The sequence below is a fragment of the Nicotiana tabacum genome, chromosome 5, assembly GCF_000715075.1.
Source record: "Nicotiana tabacum cultivar K326 chromosome 5, ASM71507v2, whole genome shotgun sequence".
In the NCBI taxonomy this organism is placed as follows: Eukaryota; Viridiplantae; Streptophyta; class Magnoliopsida; order Solanales; family Solanaceae; genus Nicotiana; species Nicotiana tabacum.
Genome location: NC_134084.1, coordinates 73,677,895 through 73,695,169, shown reverse-complemented (window position 1 = coordinate 73,695,169; position 17,275 = coordinate 73,677,895). Strand labels below are relative to the sequence as shown.

Here is a 17,275-nt window from a genome sequence, read left to right as displayed (position 1 = left end):
TTGGTACGAGGTATAAGGATAATTAATCCCAAACTAAATTTGAGATGAGCTTATCTCATGTTTGGTTGGGATAAAATTGCGGTATAACTAATTCCGGGATTGTAGTGTTATTTTTATTCCTATTCCGGGATTTTAGTGTTATTTTTATTTATGTGTGAGGGTGGGTAACAATTCCGGGATAATTTATCCTGGAATAATTTGTTTCCCAACCAAACTGACTCCTTAGTGATTTAGTTAGACAGGGATATAACCAATTGAAGCTTCTATACCCTCTATTTCATTGAGGCTTTTAGTAATACATATGAAATTTACTGCATTTTTTTAATCTTGTGAACTTGCTTTGTAACGGTTGTCCTCTTTGGATTTTTATTTTTGTTTGGTGTATTTATTGGTAATGTAACTTGGAGAATATGAAATAAGTTATAGCATGCTTGCGACTTTAGAGTTTAGACCAGCAACGTTGGTGTTGATTAACAGGTTTAGTTACGTTGTTATTCATCATTGCAATTGATGAATATTAGTCGGATAAGAAATAACGTGCTATGATGTCTATTCTACTAGCTTTTCTCTTTGTATGTCTAAGAGATATGCCAGTGCTTTCAAATTTGCTCGTTAAACATTCATATTTGTGTGTGGATGCAGAATATCATTACACGTATTACTAATTTGTGTGGACTATACTATTCGTATTTGTGTTGGTGGGTGGTAATATGTTCGATAAATACTTCAGGTGTACACAAGTTAGTTTGAACAATATAGTTTTAAAAAAAATGCATATATAATGCACGAGAAGATGAAAGAGGCCGTCTTCGCCAATGGTATTGGGAATATTTTCCTTAAGTAAAATATAAAACATTACACCCTCAAAGTTTGACAAATTGATAAACCACTGAAGGAGATTGATTCGACTTAAAAGCCCAAAAGGAGAGTGCCTGTATTGATAGTGGGCTAGAATCCAAAACCATAGCAATTGTAGTTGTTTTCTTTTTATTTTTTAACAAATGGTGGACTTTTAGATCGGTCTAAAAATTCTTTTTGAGCGAACTGAAAATCTTATGAGAAAACTTTACATCACAATGGTGAGTAGATATATGCATAATCTTGGGAAAAAGCATTGGGACACCGTTAAATGCATCCTTCGTTACTTGAAGGATATTTCTAATATTGGCTTAGTATTTGATGTTGGTAAGCTTGCATCTAACGATGTTGTTGGCCACATCGACTCTGATTATGGTGGTGATATTGATCGTCGTAGATCTCGTTCTGGTTATATATTTACTCTTTGTGGTGATTATATTTCTTGGAGAGTTGTCCTTCGGTCTACTTTACGATTGGAAGCAGAGTACGTTGCCTTTTCAGAGTGTGTGCAGTAGGCTAATTGGTTGTGCGATCTTGTTATTGAGCTTGGTGTTGTACAAGGTGTTATCGTTGTATTTTGTGATAGCCAAAGTGTTATTCACTTGACCAAAAATGATATGTATCTTTCAAAGACTAAGCACATTGATGTCAAGAACCGCTACATCAAAGATGCAATTGCTGCCGGGGAAATTGTGATGAACAAAATTCACAATTCAGAGAATCCTGCTGATACGTTGACTAAAAGTCTCTTCCTACTAGCAAGTTCTAACATTATTTAGACTTGGTTGACATTCTTGGTGCTTGATTGCCCTTCAAGGCTTTTATGGCGATGCTTGATGGATTTTGGTCCAAGGTGGAGACTGTTGGGCTTATGTTCCAAAATCTCGTGTGGGCTTTATGTTTTTTGGAGAGTTTTAAGTCGTATTTTTAATAGAGAAATTTTCATAAAGCACTATCTTTTAGTGGTAATTAGCTATCTATAGATATCATTTGCTATATTACGGATTGTAGATACGTTTTCTGTTGTTATAAGATGTATTAGATGCATTTAAGCTAATGTATTCATGAATACAATAGCAAAAATAGGCGTGAATAAGGGAAGTTCAGCTACTCAGTTGTTATATTCGAGTGTATTCAACTGTATTCATGGCGTGAAACATGGGATTACAACTGGACAGATTATTGTATTCGACTGTATTCACGGCGTGAAATAGGGGATTACACTGTTTTTAAATGGAAAGTGAATCAATTAATATAATAGACTCCTAATATAACTCAACAAACTCAATTCTAACACACAATTTTTGTATTTTCAGTTATAAAAAAGATTCTCAACCGAAAAATACCCCAAAAATATAGCAATCTTCAGAAAAATTATATAATACATATGATTACATAAATTATATTAATTTAAAAAAAACATATGAATACATTTATGGCATATAACAAGACAGTGAATACAATGAAATACATAGAATACATGGGGATACATTGAAATACAATGAAAAAAAGATAGTGACTACAAAGAAATACAACGAGATACATTGAATTGCAATGAAAAAAAAGACAATGAATACAATGAAATACATGAAAATACAGTGTGATACGTTGAAAATACATTAAAATATATTAACAGAAAATCAAGTTGCTCAGCCCCAAACTCCGTCGTCTTTGTTCAAGAATAAACCCTAATTTCTGGCGAATCCGCCGTCGAGCAAAAACCCTCAACTCTTTCAAATTGCCCAGCGCCAAACTTCGTCGTCTTTGTTCAAGAACAATCCTAATGTTGTCTCATCAAGAGGGCCGCGATTCTGACTCAAAACTCTCAAAATTTGGAGCACACTTGGTCTTGAAGATCTTTGCCCCTGCTGCTTCGTTCCCGGTGGTGCCTCTGCGAAAGATGCCATTTTTTGAATTTGGGGCTTTTTCTGATTTTCTGATAGTAGAAAGCAAGAAGAAGGAGAAAGCTTATAGGTTTTTGGTGGCGTACAAGGAAGAAAAAGAGGAGAAGAAAGCGGCAAAAATCTGAAAGAATAAGAGAGAAAAATAATATAAAGAGTATTTTATGGCTTAAGGATATGAGATAATCATAAATAGATATTTGGCTATTAAAATTAAAAGGTAGCTGTGAAATATAACTTTTCAAAAGGGTATTTATTTAAAATAAATAAGGTATTAACCTTTGCTATAGAAGGTAAAAATTCCATATAGATATAATTTTCATAGGATTCAAAACTTTGTGAGAGAGATTATTGAGAGCCTGTAATTTTCTTCATCCCCGTTGTGCCGTTGTTGCCCCTTGGGGATTTTTTTTTATACTTTTCATATATTGAATTCGTTAGGCTCGTCACTACCTATGATTTTCGCCCGTTTTAGGTTTTCACGTTAAATTTGTGTGCCATCTTTTATTATTTTTATATTGTCCTTCTCTTTTTCTCAATTGAATTTGTTCTTGGATGCTTCCGCTTCACACTTTAATCCCTAACATGTACAAATAAGTTGTATGTATTATATATGTCAGGTGTATATTATTAGTATGTTCAATGTATCACTAGACATATAGTGACACACAACAACATAAAAAATATATACAAACGATATACAAAAATAGATCATATAATGGTATGCAAATTGTATAAAATTTGTATGAAAGTAGTATGAATCCCTGATTGTATACAAATTCATTTTTTTAAAAAAATAAAAATCAAGATACTTTTGACAACTTAAAAATCAAAATAAACCGATAAATAACTTCTTAACTTAGTATATATACGAAAAAATTCTGTCTATAATACTACCCTTTTTGTTAGACTATTCTATAAATAATACTCCGTCTATTTAAATTTATGTGACGTAATTTAACTTTTGAAAATGGTTTAACAAAAAATAAGAACTTTTGAAACTTTTGGTCTTAAAGCTTAAAGGGTAAAGGCTTTATAGGGAGATATAATATATGCAGTTATAAAAGCTTCTTATTAAGAATAAATAGGTAAAATAAAAAGTTGAAAAGTTAAATCATTTCCTAATATAAATATGTCATTCTTTTTTATTAAGAAAGGTGTATTACGTTAATTGAAATAGAGTACTAATTATATTCTTTTTCTAAACCAACCCTTTCCACATCTAATATCAATACCATGAATTTATTAGGCTTTTCAGAGAGAAGGATTTTGCCCTTACAACAAACTTGTCGTAAATCCTTTATGCCTGTTGAAATATATCTAAAAGATTTGGAATGTGGTTGGCTTAAATGTTTTGAAAAATATTTTCCTTATGAACTTAGTTTCCTCCAATTGAAGGAAAATATTTTCCTTACCAAGAAAACCCCTGCCCCCCTCCCCCTCCCAATTTTTTTTTTTTTTATCTTCAATTTTAGTTTTTTCATCTTTCGGTCTACAAGTTCGAAATTTTACAAGTTCCAAAATTATGAATTTGAAGGTTTATGTGTTTGGAAGTTTACGGGTTAAGAAATTATAAAGTTTACGGGTTTCGAAAGTTTATAAAATTTGTGGGTTCGGAATGTTGTTGGTTCGAAAGTTTATGGATTCATGTTTGTTGTGTCTAAATTATTTATGAATACTCTTGAGAAGTTATCTTCCTTAATTTACGTACCAACACCGCAAAATAAATAAAATTACTACTTATTTTCCAAAAAATATTTTCTTGGAAAACATTTTCCGTTATACCAAACACACCCTTAATTTGTTAGTTATTGGGCGTGCCCTTTGATTGAAACGTTTGGCTTTTGTTTGTTCCTACTGTGTCCATCAAAGCGGATCCTGAGCTATAACTTTTACTTTATCACAATGTTTCGTTTTTGGTTCAAATATTACGCATAAGTCTTTCTTCCTTTTCACAATGTTTGGTTAAATTGCACACTAATAAACAGAAAGGCTCATATAATAAGCATGAATTAATTAATTTCAAATATTTAAGAATTACAGTATTAGTTTGACTCCTCAAATATTAATAGTGTAACATAAAATAAAAGAAAGATAGTACAGTATTAGTTTTTCTAATAACGGGTACTTTTCCTACTTCCCAGATAATTAAGTTGTAAAAATATGAAACTGGCCAAAAAGATTCCGTTTGACTTTTGATGAGACAAGAAAAGAGTAATTCAACGTGAAAGTATGATTTCATCCATTTCATTAATATAATATTGATGGTAATTGACTGATAATTTAAAATTTGAATAGCTAAATGAATTTGAAATCCTAAAAGTTGTGAAAATTGTATAAACGTTGTGTCACAAAGTAGAAAGAGTATAACATAAATTGAAAATGAAAAAGTTGGACACAATGAGCATTTCCCCCCTAAATATTGCATACTGAACATTGATGGAGCAGAAAGAAAAGAGAAAGAGAACATTTATTTATTTATTTATTGTAGCGGACTGTGAATAAAAGAGAGTGAAGCCTAGCCTAAGCAGATATTTGCATTAAACTCTAGTAAATCAATTGGCTAATGTAACAACTATCCAATATTCTCCCAAATGCATTCTCTGAATCCCTAAAAATGTGATTGCAGAGAATCAAACTTGCTGTAACCCTATAAACATTTACATCTTAGGCAAAAAAGAAAAAGAATGACAATAATATGTAATGTACAACTGCAAAACAATCTCTCTACTGGTAGATCAATCATCACAAAATGGTGCCCAACAACCAAATATGCAGGAACAAACAATAGGCAATAAGACCTAGCCTGCCCCTTGGATGACTCATCAAAGCTCGACTCGAAGATACCCTGAACATAATAGGAAACCAAGTGTTAGATTGACAAAACCGAGCAAGCACACCTGGAGGTAGAAAGTTAAGTACTCAATACTTCTAGTAGGCGTCAATCAAAAACAAGAACTGGACACAACTCCTTCCCTGCACCAACAACAACTACGCCTCAATCTCAAGCAAGTTTGGGTCCGCGATATGAATCCTCACTGACCATGTCTCTCCATTTAAGCTAATCTCAGACAAGTAGTATACGAAACAAAAAATAAACACAAAATTAAGTACTACAAGTTCTCTACATTTACTACTAGCATATAAATCTTTGACACAACCCCCTCCATACACCACTTAAAAAAATCATGCAAGTAACAAATGGTAGAGATTGTTAGAAAATCATGGTATGAGGCATGAGAACCTAGCAAGATAACATCACCATTTCTATTGTCGCAAGAATCAACAAGCAATGCGTGACCTGAATCTAATGTCTCTGAATTTTGATTGGCAAATGTTATTCCTAGACTTCAAGAAATGCAGAAAAAATTGAAATTTCATCCATAAAGTCAATGAGAAGCTAGCAAGAGTAGCTCTAAGATATTACCAAATTCCGTCAATTCTGTCGGCAATCATCTTCCCTTGCCCTGGAATAAGACCTGATGCATTGAGAGACTTGAATGCATGACCTGCACAACAGGAGAGAAATTTAAGTTTGTTACACATAAAATTCTTCTTCCAAAATTTTCAAAGTTCCATAACTATACCTTTTTCTTGGTCAGCTTCCTCGTCATTTATCAACCGTTCAGATTCAGTATCTATATTTATTGCAAGTTGATCCGTAGATCCCTTCCGCAAAGTTCGGACATGAGCAGCTGATGTAACTGAAGAGGCTAAATTCTTACTAACTGGCACCTGCAACGACACGAATGCAGCAGGTTAGACTGCTTTGCGCACCCACATTTTCTTCCCAGTTTATAGAAGAAATGTTAAGTCATACCACTCCACTTTATATTTGTTTTGCAAGAAACAAGCATATATCATTTTTGCAATAGCATAGCGATGCAGAGAGGTAATACAATTTACATAAGATCCTATCATCACCACAGCTACTTTGAAAGGAAAAGCAGATAATAAACACTTGAGAGCTCCTTGAGTAAACACCAACAGGAGAGAAGTTTGCAGTGGAAAACAAACGCAAGTGATTTAGGCAGCAAGGATATACCAATTTACCAAATATGTAGTCTGCTTTGATTTGTGGAAAGCAAACAAGTTTGAAGTTGGCTATATAACCTAAAATAAAATTCATGTAAGGTTCTTTATATTACGCCGATGTACAATAAGAAATAGAGTTTTAAATTTTTAATTAGAGAATTTGAAGTCCTACATAATAGTATTTTTTTATGATTCAAGTTGGAGACTTAATTAAGTAAATGAAAGTGTGCTCTATCTATAAGCTTAAGCTTTTAGATGAGATGCTATCACACTTCAACACGGTATCAGAGAACAGGCAGAGGTTCTGGTTTCTAGTCCCATCGCGACCCACTATCAGAAAGAATATCCACGTGCTTGGACCATCAAAAGAATCAGGCCCACGCGTGAGGTGCCATGTTGAAGACTAAATAAGTAAATAAAAGTGTGCTCTATCTAACACCTTAAGCTTAAGCTTTTAGATGAGATGTTTAGACACCTCAACACTTCTAAATTGCAAAAGTGAAGGCTCCAACTATATATGGTATCATTTCTGGAACAGCGGAATGCTCTTCACAAATCGCCAGGGATTAGCAAATCAAGGAACTGTAGGTTAGAAATATATGCATAATCAAGCCACAATTTCCACCTATGTAAGTCTTCATTCTTGTATTCCTGCTTTTAACCGTGATCAAGATCCAAATCAACAATAAGTTGAAAGGGGTGTTATTGAAGTTAGCTGATCTGATGAAGAAATCAATTTGTACAACTCAACACTGGCAGTCTCAAAGGCACGAAAACTAATATATTCAGAATGCAGAAGCAACAGATGGCACATATTTTCCCGCACTATCTTACACATACGAGATGTAGAAAATTTGGCCATGACCGTGCTAAGGAGCATTTTTGGTCAGAAGAAAATGGCACGTCAAGATATCTTGATGGTCAGAAGGCCAAATGCATTGATTGCAGTTCTGTTTATCCTTGTCTCAGGGATGCCACTAGGTTGTTTCATGGCGGCCTAAGTAGATATATAGTTTGCTTATTTAGTGTGATTTATCTTTTCTATGCATTTTCTAATTTATCTTGCATTATAATATATACCAGCAATATTTTACTATATCCTTCCATGCACATTTTTTCAACAGGCATCAATAAGCAGTAAAATAATGTACAAGTTGCAGATTCCATGAAAATCTTGTCTCTATCGAGAACTTAAAAGAACAAAGGAACTGAAGCGCAACTTAATTATAACATATTTGTCAAACTATTATTTTCTAATCAAATTGTCAAAAGACCTTTACTCTCGGCCTCTTTAGGTTTACTTGATCAGGATGTATAAGCTACATCCTTAGAGAAAAAATTAAGAAGGCAAGCCAACTAAAGGATGACACTGCTAAGGAATAGCACATGACCAGCAATGGTCGCGAAAAAGCAAGATAGGTATTGAAAGTAGGCAATGTGTGACTACTGAAAAAGGAATGCAATGTATTGCAATCAAACGTACCACATCTTGAACTTCAGATATCTCTGACTGAGCAGGCAAGGTAGCTGTTTCAAAGATGCCCCTTTCCTGGTTGATCTCAAGTTGTTTAACCTTAAGTTGATTAGAACTTTCTAGTGACTTAACCTTACTTGATAAGTCCTCAACAACCTTTTGGGTCCCATGCAAGTCGGCAAGCAGCTCTTCTGTTTTGGCTTTCAAATTTTCAGATTCCAAAACTTTGGCAACAATCAGCTTATCAAGCACTGGTAACAACCTTGTCACCGGAGTCTCTTTCTGGAGACCCACCAAATTATTGCTTCCCAGCTTCTGTATCATATTTTCCAGACCAATTGTGAGTTCTAACAACTCATTCTTCATCTTTCCATAGTCCTCCTCATCTCTAATGTGCTCTTCAACTTCTTCCTGCAAATGCTCAATTTGCAGCGCCTGTTTCTCAAGGCTTGACTGTAATTCTTTATTCTCACAAGACAGTGAGCTCATCTGGAGCTGCAATCTGGGGAAAGTATCAACTACATAAAAGAGCTTCCTGACATCAGGGGAATCATAGGCCTCTGCATCTCTCACATCAGGCCCCATGAGCGTTTCCATCCCATTTATTTTATCAAAAAGAGATTTCATATGAGATGCAGAGAGGGTTAAATCTTCAGCCTCTGAAAGAATAGTATAAAAGCAGGCCAAGAGAAGACAGTAAGCTACTATAGCCACGGCCAATATTTTCATAATTTAAGAAGAAAAAAAGTTATAACATAGTAAACAAAGTCTGTACCTTGAAATTTCAGTGAAGCTTTAGAATTAAGAGACAAAACTTCAGCTTCTTTCTCCCTGATATTATCCTCTTTTGCCTGATAATCCTCTAACTTAAGCTTCATCTCATTGCAATGATCATTTGACGCTTCTAGATTAGTCTCCAGTTGGGAGATCCTCTCTTGGTGAATCTCCTTTTCTTCCAAGACTTTCACACAAGTAGTATTGCTTTCTTCCAATTTAACCTGCAAATCTTTAATTGTACCAACCATCACATCCACCACAGTTTTGAACTGTTCAGCAAGATGTTGACTGTGTCTAGCCGCCAATAGCAGCTTCTCAGCGGTCTTTGCGGACTCACTGCTATCAAGCGCCAACTGATGATGCGCTACAGCATCTTCACCAAAATTTCCTAATTGTTCGGGTGAGGTTTCCTTCAACTTTTCCAGGCCAAAGTTGGAGCCAAGTTCAGATAATCTATTTTGAGTTAAAGCCAGTTCATTAGTTGCATCATTACAAGCAGAAAGTAGAACTTCAAGATCCCTTTCCAACAATTGTATAGTATTTTCCTGCGCTTGCCGACCAACTTCAGCATCTCTGACCTTTTGCTTAAGAGATTCTGCGAGTTCAATCATGGGTAGAGCTTTACTTTTTGTCAACTGTAGTTTTTTAAGTATTGTTCTGATCGAATCATCCATCAATTGCGAGTAACATCCAATGTTCTCAGCAAGAATCTTGTTTCTCAATTGGAATCCATCCACAGTTTTCCCGAGATGCAATGTGATGTCACCATCAATTGCATTTGCTTCACCATTGGCTACTTCCTCGATTAGACCATCATTAACAACAGATACTGAAGGAGTTGAGAAAGATGTGTCATCCTACATAAACAACATAGAAGATAGGTAAGAGAAGTTACATCTAGAATATGCAGACCACCTGATCATATTTCAAAGAGAAAAGCAAGAACAAGGGAAGAAAGAAGAGGAAGAAGAAGGTGCGATGATGATATCACATGATTACCTTCACAGGAGAATTTGGCAGCATTCCGGAATCTATTTCAGAAAAAGAATCCCAGATTTCTTTAAGAAGAAGATCCATGTCTTTTAGGCTCTCAAACTTTTTCTCAAAAGCTTGTCGGAGAGAGAAAAACAAAGCCTCGTCTTTCAGAAATAACTGAAGTCGGCTAAGAAGGGTAGAGAGCTCCAGAACATTAGTTTCTAAGCTGCCCTGTGATCCAGCCAACTCTTTCATGCAGGCATCTAATTTGGAAGTCAGAACTAAAAGTTCCTCTTCTGCATTCTTCTTTTCATTAACAAGATTGGAAATTTTGTTTTCTGAATTCAGTAAAGCATTTTCTAGTGATTTTATAGTCATGGAAGCATCACTTAGCTTGCTGTTTTGGAAATCAGCTTCGCCTTTGAGATTTTTTATCTCGTTCTCTAAATCAGCTCTACCAACTTGTACCCTGTTATTTTCCTCAGTAAGGAGAAAGATGTTTTTTTCTGCCTGAGCCAGTGCCTCTTCAAGGGATTGTATAGTTTCATCCGCCACCTTTAGTTTGTTGGTATGGAAAGTGAATTCCTCCTTGATTTTCTGCAGCTCAGATTCAGCAGCATCCTTACCAAGTAAAGCTTCTTCTTTCTCATTCTTTATTAGAAAAACATTCTTCTCAGCCAGGGACAAAGCATCCTCGATGAATTTTCTATCCGCGGACACATTTGCAAACTCCACAGTTTTAGAAGAAGCTTCTGCTATTGCTTTCTCTAATTCATTTTCAACTGATGCTTTAGCAGCTTCTAGCTCATTTTTGTCCTCCAGGAGTTGAGAGATGTTGTTGTCTGCAGCAGATAATGCATCCTCTAGAGATTTAATGGTTGTCTCGACCTCCAACAATTTGTTGGCTAAAGAACTGGCTTCATCTTTTACTCTCCCCAACTCCTGCTCCGCCTCTACCTTTGCAGTTTGGATCTCACTTAAGTATCCTGAAAGCCATTTGACCTTTTCTATGGGGTCTTGAAAACCCAAATCAGCTGGAAAAACAATACCATCAAGTGACTCGATAACCTTCTGAAGCATGTTATTGCTTTCAGCTAAGAACTGCTCTAGCTGATCCCTTTGATCCTTCATAGCAACAAGATCAGTCTCTAGTTGAGGGATACGGTCCACCTCAGCTGAGAGCTTATCAATCTGCAACTTGTGGTCATCAGATACAGATTCTTGCAGATGTAAATCTGATTTGAGCTTCTCTATTTCAGCACTCTTCTCATCCAATGCCCCTTTCAATTTTTCTCGTTCTTGAACAAGCCCCTTGCCTTTTTTAACTGCCATAGATAACTTTTCCCTAAGTAATGCAACTTTCTCCTCGTATTGTTCGAGATTCCTCTCCAGAGATTCCTTTTCTTCCTTTAAAGCGGAAAGCTCCTCAGTAACCTTGACCGAATGGTTTGACAATCTATTCAACTCTGCTTTATCTGACATCTCTTCTGTGAGTATTTGACCATGTAGCCTCAATTCCAGATCCCTAATGTACAAATTACTCTGGATCTGTTCAAAGGAGTCAACCTGATGCTTATGGGATTCAAGAGAGGCACTACTTTCTTCTTTTATATTCTCTACGCATTTCATAATGAGTAAAGTCATGTCAGATTGGCTTTGATATAACAATTCTTGGTCGTGTGTGTTGATTTTAGATGCCTCTAGCAGCATATTGATGATTTGATCCTTATCCATTGAAGCCTGTTGCTCTTTCTGGAAAAGCACTGCATATTTATGCTTTAAATCATCCAATTCCTCTTGAAGGTAGCTCCTATCCTGTGCTTCTACCACAAGAGAAGCAGTAAGATGACCAATCTCATTATTTGCTGCCTCATTTGCTGCTACCATCTGCTCATGTAACTTTATTACTTCTTCTTTAGCCAGATAAAATGATTCCAGGAGCCAAGAAACCTGTGCATCAGGTCTATTTGATTGTACGGACTGGGGAAAATCAAATGATGCCAGGGAATCTATCACTCTTTGGAGTTGCAGAGATGTCTCATTTGATGCATTCATCTCATCTGCAAGCCACTGGACTTTCTGAATGGTATCTGTTGACTGAAATTGCTCGTTTCCAATGGCCTTGGACAATATCTCTTCACATTTTTGAAGTATCATCTCCTTTTGAATGAGAGCTTCCTGCAGTGACGCAGCTAAATTTTCACTTCTTACCAGTAAATCCTTGGTTTGTTCAGCAGCCTCAAGACTATTCGACTTCTCTTGCAACTCAATTTGATATCTCTCTAGTTCACTAGTTTTCTCAGACAGTGACTTCTTCAGAGCATCACGCTGCTGAACTAAGGCCTTTCCTTTTGTCACAGCCAAGCTAAGCTTATCTTTCGTGTTAGCATACCTTGTTCTCTCCTGTTCAACTTCAGCATTCAGCTTTGTAATTTCAGCATTTGCATTCTCAACCATCAATTTATGCTTATTAAGTTCCTCGGACAGCTTTCCATTTTCATCACTTAAAAAGCTCAAATGTTGGTTTAGATTCACTTCTCTTGTTCTAAATTCAGCCAATACATCATGTGCAGCAACCAACACCCCCACTTCATCCTGCATGCTGTGGTCTGGTGCAACTTCAGTTAAACTCTGTCTAAGTTGGTTGACTTCAGAAAGGAAAACACTATACTTCTCAACTAAAAATGAGATCGTATTCTGGACATGATACATTTTTCCTGTAACTGATTCATCAGAGATTTCTTCTTGAGGAACTGCTGAAGCAAGAGATGCTAAGATCTCATTAGCAATCACTGTCATATGATGCTCTTTCTCAAGTTGAACCTCAGACAAGTAAGCAGAATTTTCTTGTTCTGAATTTAATTGAGAAAGAGCAACATCATGTGACATTGAAAGCTCAGAAACTTTTGAATTGAGGACATCAATTTCTTGATTCTTCATATGTATGATGTCATTAAGTTCTCTGATTCTGCTCTCAGTCTGAACACGCTCATCCAGAGCTTCTTTAAGAAACTTGGAGACATCTGTTACCACCTCATGCAATGAGGCACCAGAGGCCAAATCCCTGACTCCTGCTTTACTTTGGTGAAGATTCTCAACTAACTCACTATCATCTTTATTTAGCAGTGACCGACTACCAATCAGATCCTTAAGTTGATCATTTAGGCGAGTGAGTTCGCACATAGATGCTGCTCTTTCTTCCTGCGCATAAAGCCAGAGGTGAGAAAATAAAATATCCCTGAATATTGCAGTATTTTATGTAAAACTACCTCAATTAAAACAAACCTCAGCTTCTCGAGCAATCCGATCGTTTTCAGCAACACTATCATTTAGCATTTTGCGCAAGTGTTCTACTTCAGCTTTCAAATCTTGATCATGTGATCCATTGCTCAATCCTTCCAGTCGACTATCCTGTGCATCACTGTTCTCCTCTACATACCGCGGAGTTTCAGGACCTTCGATGACATCAGGGCAATCAACAAACATGTCCTCCCTTCCCCCATCTTCTGCCATTCTTATATCTTTTGTATCATTCTCTACATACTCTGCTGCAGTCACTGATCCCCCACCATTTAGATCCGTAACATCCACCTGCAAAGAGTTTGTCCAAGAAATAAGCTCTCCAGATATTTATTTACAGGACTAACACGAGCTATGAAGGTACTAAAACTTAATTGGAACAAACATGAAAATGATAGACAATAATCAAATGTTCCAAAACAGAAGAAACAAACAAGATTTTTATTAAGACCCAAATTCCAGGCAAGTAAATAGGACCCTAAAGTGTTATCATGCATGCCTTTACCTCAATATTTAGAAGTTGAATGATTTCACATTCTCCACTAAGTATTTTCTAACATATAGGAAGTAAACACATATAATTCATTTAAGAACCCATTTCCATCTAATATTGCAAATAATTTTCAGTAAAACGACCTGAGAAATTCATGAACAGCCACTACTGTGCTTCCTCCAATGAAACCACAAGCGTCAAAGCACTCACTCTTTACAACACCAAAACTAATGAAGTCCATGTAACAAGGTATAAAAAATTTAATAGCATGATAAGTTTTAGGAAGCTATATTCAGTACATGAAGAACTCCAGAAAGCAACAGTAAGGCCATGCACACATAAATGCACCGACACATAAAACATCATGATAAAAAAATTAAGATAGGCAAAGTAAGACCTGATTATGAGCAGCTGGTTCTACAGAAGCTGAAACTTCCCCTCCATCTACAACTACACCTGAACCATCTCTGACCTGCTCTGCATCATTATTTTCTGGCATTGCATGCCCCAAATCTCGCCAATACAGCTTCTATTTTCCCTTCAAGAAACAAAAGGGTCTCTGCAAAAGCAAAAAAGATTCAATCTTTATTGATACCCATATCAATATATTTCTAAAAAGGTGAAAAGGAGTGAAGAAGAATCAATCTTTTTTTGGTACCCACATCTATAATTTTTCAGAAAAGTGAAGAAGATTCAATATTTCCTGATACCAATTTAGATATTATTTTCAAATGTTTCAATTAGAGTTCAATAAAAAAGTGTGATGTCAGACAAGAAAATGATAAGAAAACCTAGAAAAATGGACTACAGATGGTTATAAAAACCATATGATGAATAATTACCTAATGAAGAAGGGGATTTTTGTTGGGTTTCTTGAGTTGTGTTTCGATATGATTAGAGTTGAAGTTGTTGAAGAAGACGATGGTGGTGTGTGGATCTTGGATTTTGGAGTTGTGCAAATCACGTGAAGATTGCAATTAGATTGCAATTTTGGTTGACTTAACGACGTCGTAAAGTGCCAGTTGTTATTACTGTTATGAGAGGATTGCCTCGGGCTTCCCAAACTAACGGACTTTGGAAGAAGGAAATTTAGAGAAAGGAGGGGAAAAGCATCTTAATGTGTACAAACAATGAAAAAACACATTTTATCTCAAATTAAAAGAATGAGATTAGCTCTATTTACAACTTGAAAAATGACGAGATTCCTAGGTTTGACTTTTGTGTAAACGGTCTCGTATAAGTATTTTGATGATTCCAATAGGTTCGTACGGTGATTTTGGACTTAGGCGCATGTTCGGATTTTGATTTGGAGGTTCCTAGGTTGATTTGACACTATTCGGCAAAAGCTGACAATTTGTAGGTTTGAAAAGTTTATAGGTTTGACTGAGAGTTGACTTCGATGTTATCATGTTCGTATTGTTGTTCCGTGAGTTGGAATATGTTCGTTATGTCATATGAAACTTCTATGGTTGGACTTGTATTCGAATTGATTGTCAGAATTTGTGGGTTTTGTCGGATTCCAAGATGGGGACCCGGGTTGACCTTTTGGTCGACTTTGAGTATTTGATTCGACCTTTATCATTTGGGTTTGATTCCTATGAAATTATATGATGTTATTGAGTTATTTTTTGCTAGATTCGAGCCATTCAAAGGTTGATTCGCGTAGTAAGGTATTTTTAGAGTATTGATTTGGCTTGTTTGAAGTAAGTGTCTTGCCTAGCTTTGGTTGAGGGAATTTTTCCTACAAATTGATATTATTTGCTACATAGGGGCTGGTGTATATATGATATCGTATATACATGTGCCATGGGTATTCATGCTCGAAGTAGATTCTAGCTTACTCTATGTTTTATCTGATTTTGTGTTATACTTGATTCTATATATTGTTCCATTAATTGACTACGTGAGCACAATAAACTATGCTAGAGAAATATTGAGGCTATTGGTACCTTGTGTTGAATACGATGGACAAACTTAGATAGTTATGCTAAGCTTGCCTCGGAGGTAGATACTCGTATGTTACGAACACACATTCGCACTTATTCTAGTGTTGAGCCTTCATTGGGACATGTGCACTCTGTGATAAATATGTGACCCTTTGTATGACTACTTAACCTTGGTTGTTATATCTGAGTTAGAGGAAGGTTTTCGGTTGATGGGGTGTCTATCCTACTTGTGATTCAGAGTTGAGAATGGGATCCTCATGTTTTTCAGAAGATAGCATGATAGAGGTGGTGTGTCGTGTGGGATTTAGATTTGCATGTACAAGGTTGCGATTCAGTTTTGAAAGGAAGGTCATGAGCTTTAGATAGCATAGACGATTTCAGATGTTTAAAAGAATGTCGGAACTATCGGGTATCACCTGAGAAAGGTATGCTTTCAGAAGATGCATTGTGGTTAAACTTGTGGATGATTGTCTAGTATTACGGTAATCGCCTGGTTGCTGACTGTTGTGTTACAATTTTGTTTCGTGGCGCGGAAGATTGATATAAGTATTTCCTGTGAGATTATTGTGTATGAGTGATGTGTCAGTTATTGAGTGGTGGAGTTAGTATCGAATATGGAGATTCCAGTATTCTCGAGTAGAGGCAGACTATTCCTTGGTTATGGATGGTTAAGATATGTTAAGAGTTAGACAGTTAATTGTGTGTGTTATGGATAGGTTACTATGAACTTTTGAAAGGTTATTTACCTATTTTAGGATAATGCGGATTGACTTGGAGCCCATTGGTAGGCCTAATGAGAATGTGTATTCTACATCGAATCAGGTTTATTTACTCAGCACAACAATTGTTGAGGGGTGTGTCATCGATGAGAGTTTTTCTTATTCATGTCCTGATATGTTCCATGTGTTACTCTCTTATTCTACAATGGGTTGTGAGGTTGTTGACTATTTACACACGTCATGAGGTCTTGCTTGGTCCTTGTGACGAAGTTTCAGTGAGGTGGTTCTTGGGATGTCGAGTTACTTATTGCACTTGGTTGTATTTTTCCTATTTGTGGTATATGGTGCTATCCATTTCTTCATGGTTATACTCATGCACTTCGCGTGTTTGTTGTTGATACACATGTGGTTGTCGGTTGTAAGCATTGTAATTCGATGGGCGTTCTATATGGATCGATAAGTTTGGAGTGAGTTGCGTGCCGCAGCGAGGTTATGTTAGGATGAGATTCTTCGTGGTTATTTCGTGTGTTTTTTTCTCCCCTATGAGATGGACCCATAGTATAGTACTGTTGGAGGTTGTACCTATTGGACTCGTTGGATAGTTCTCTCATTTGGTTCTTTTTCCATCTTCAACTATATTCGAGTTGTTACTTGTTGGGTATAGATTTCATCATATATGACTAGGTGGCATTTGGTGTAGCTTGTCGGTCGAATAGCTTGTACTGGAGGAGATGAGATCATTGGACCTGGGATTAGTGCAATCAGACTTGGATAAGTATGTATGGATAAGAATGTCA

General features: G+C 36.1%; 1 protein-coding gene across 1 annotated transcript; it reads right to left on the bottom strand.

Annotated features, from left to right (window-relative positions):
* Positions 1-5,212: 5,212 nt before the first annotated feature.
* On the bottom strand, positions 5,213-14,794 carry LOC107767690 (trans-Golgi network-localized SYP41-interacting protein 1). The gene is made up of 9 exons (XM_016586771.2): positions 14,656-14,794; positions 14,211-14,372; positions 13,306-13,611; positions 10,045-13,221; positions 9,044-9,902; positions 8,278-8,927; positions 6,347-6,494; positions 6,187-6,268; positions 5,213-5,607 (listed from the first exon to the last, which is right to left on the bottom strand). The coding sequence occupies exons 2-9, from the start codon at positions 14,310-14,312 to the stop codon at positions 5,505-5,507; spliced, it is 5,427 nt and encodes a 1,808-aa protein (XP_016442257.2). The 5' UTR covers positions 14,313-14,372; positions 14,656-14,794; the 3' UTR covers positions 5,213-5,504.
* Positions 14,795-17,275: the final 2,481 nt, after the last annotated feature.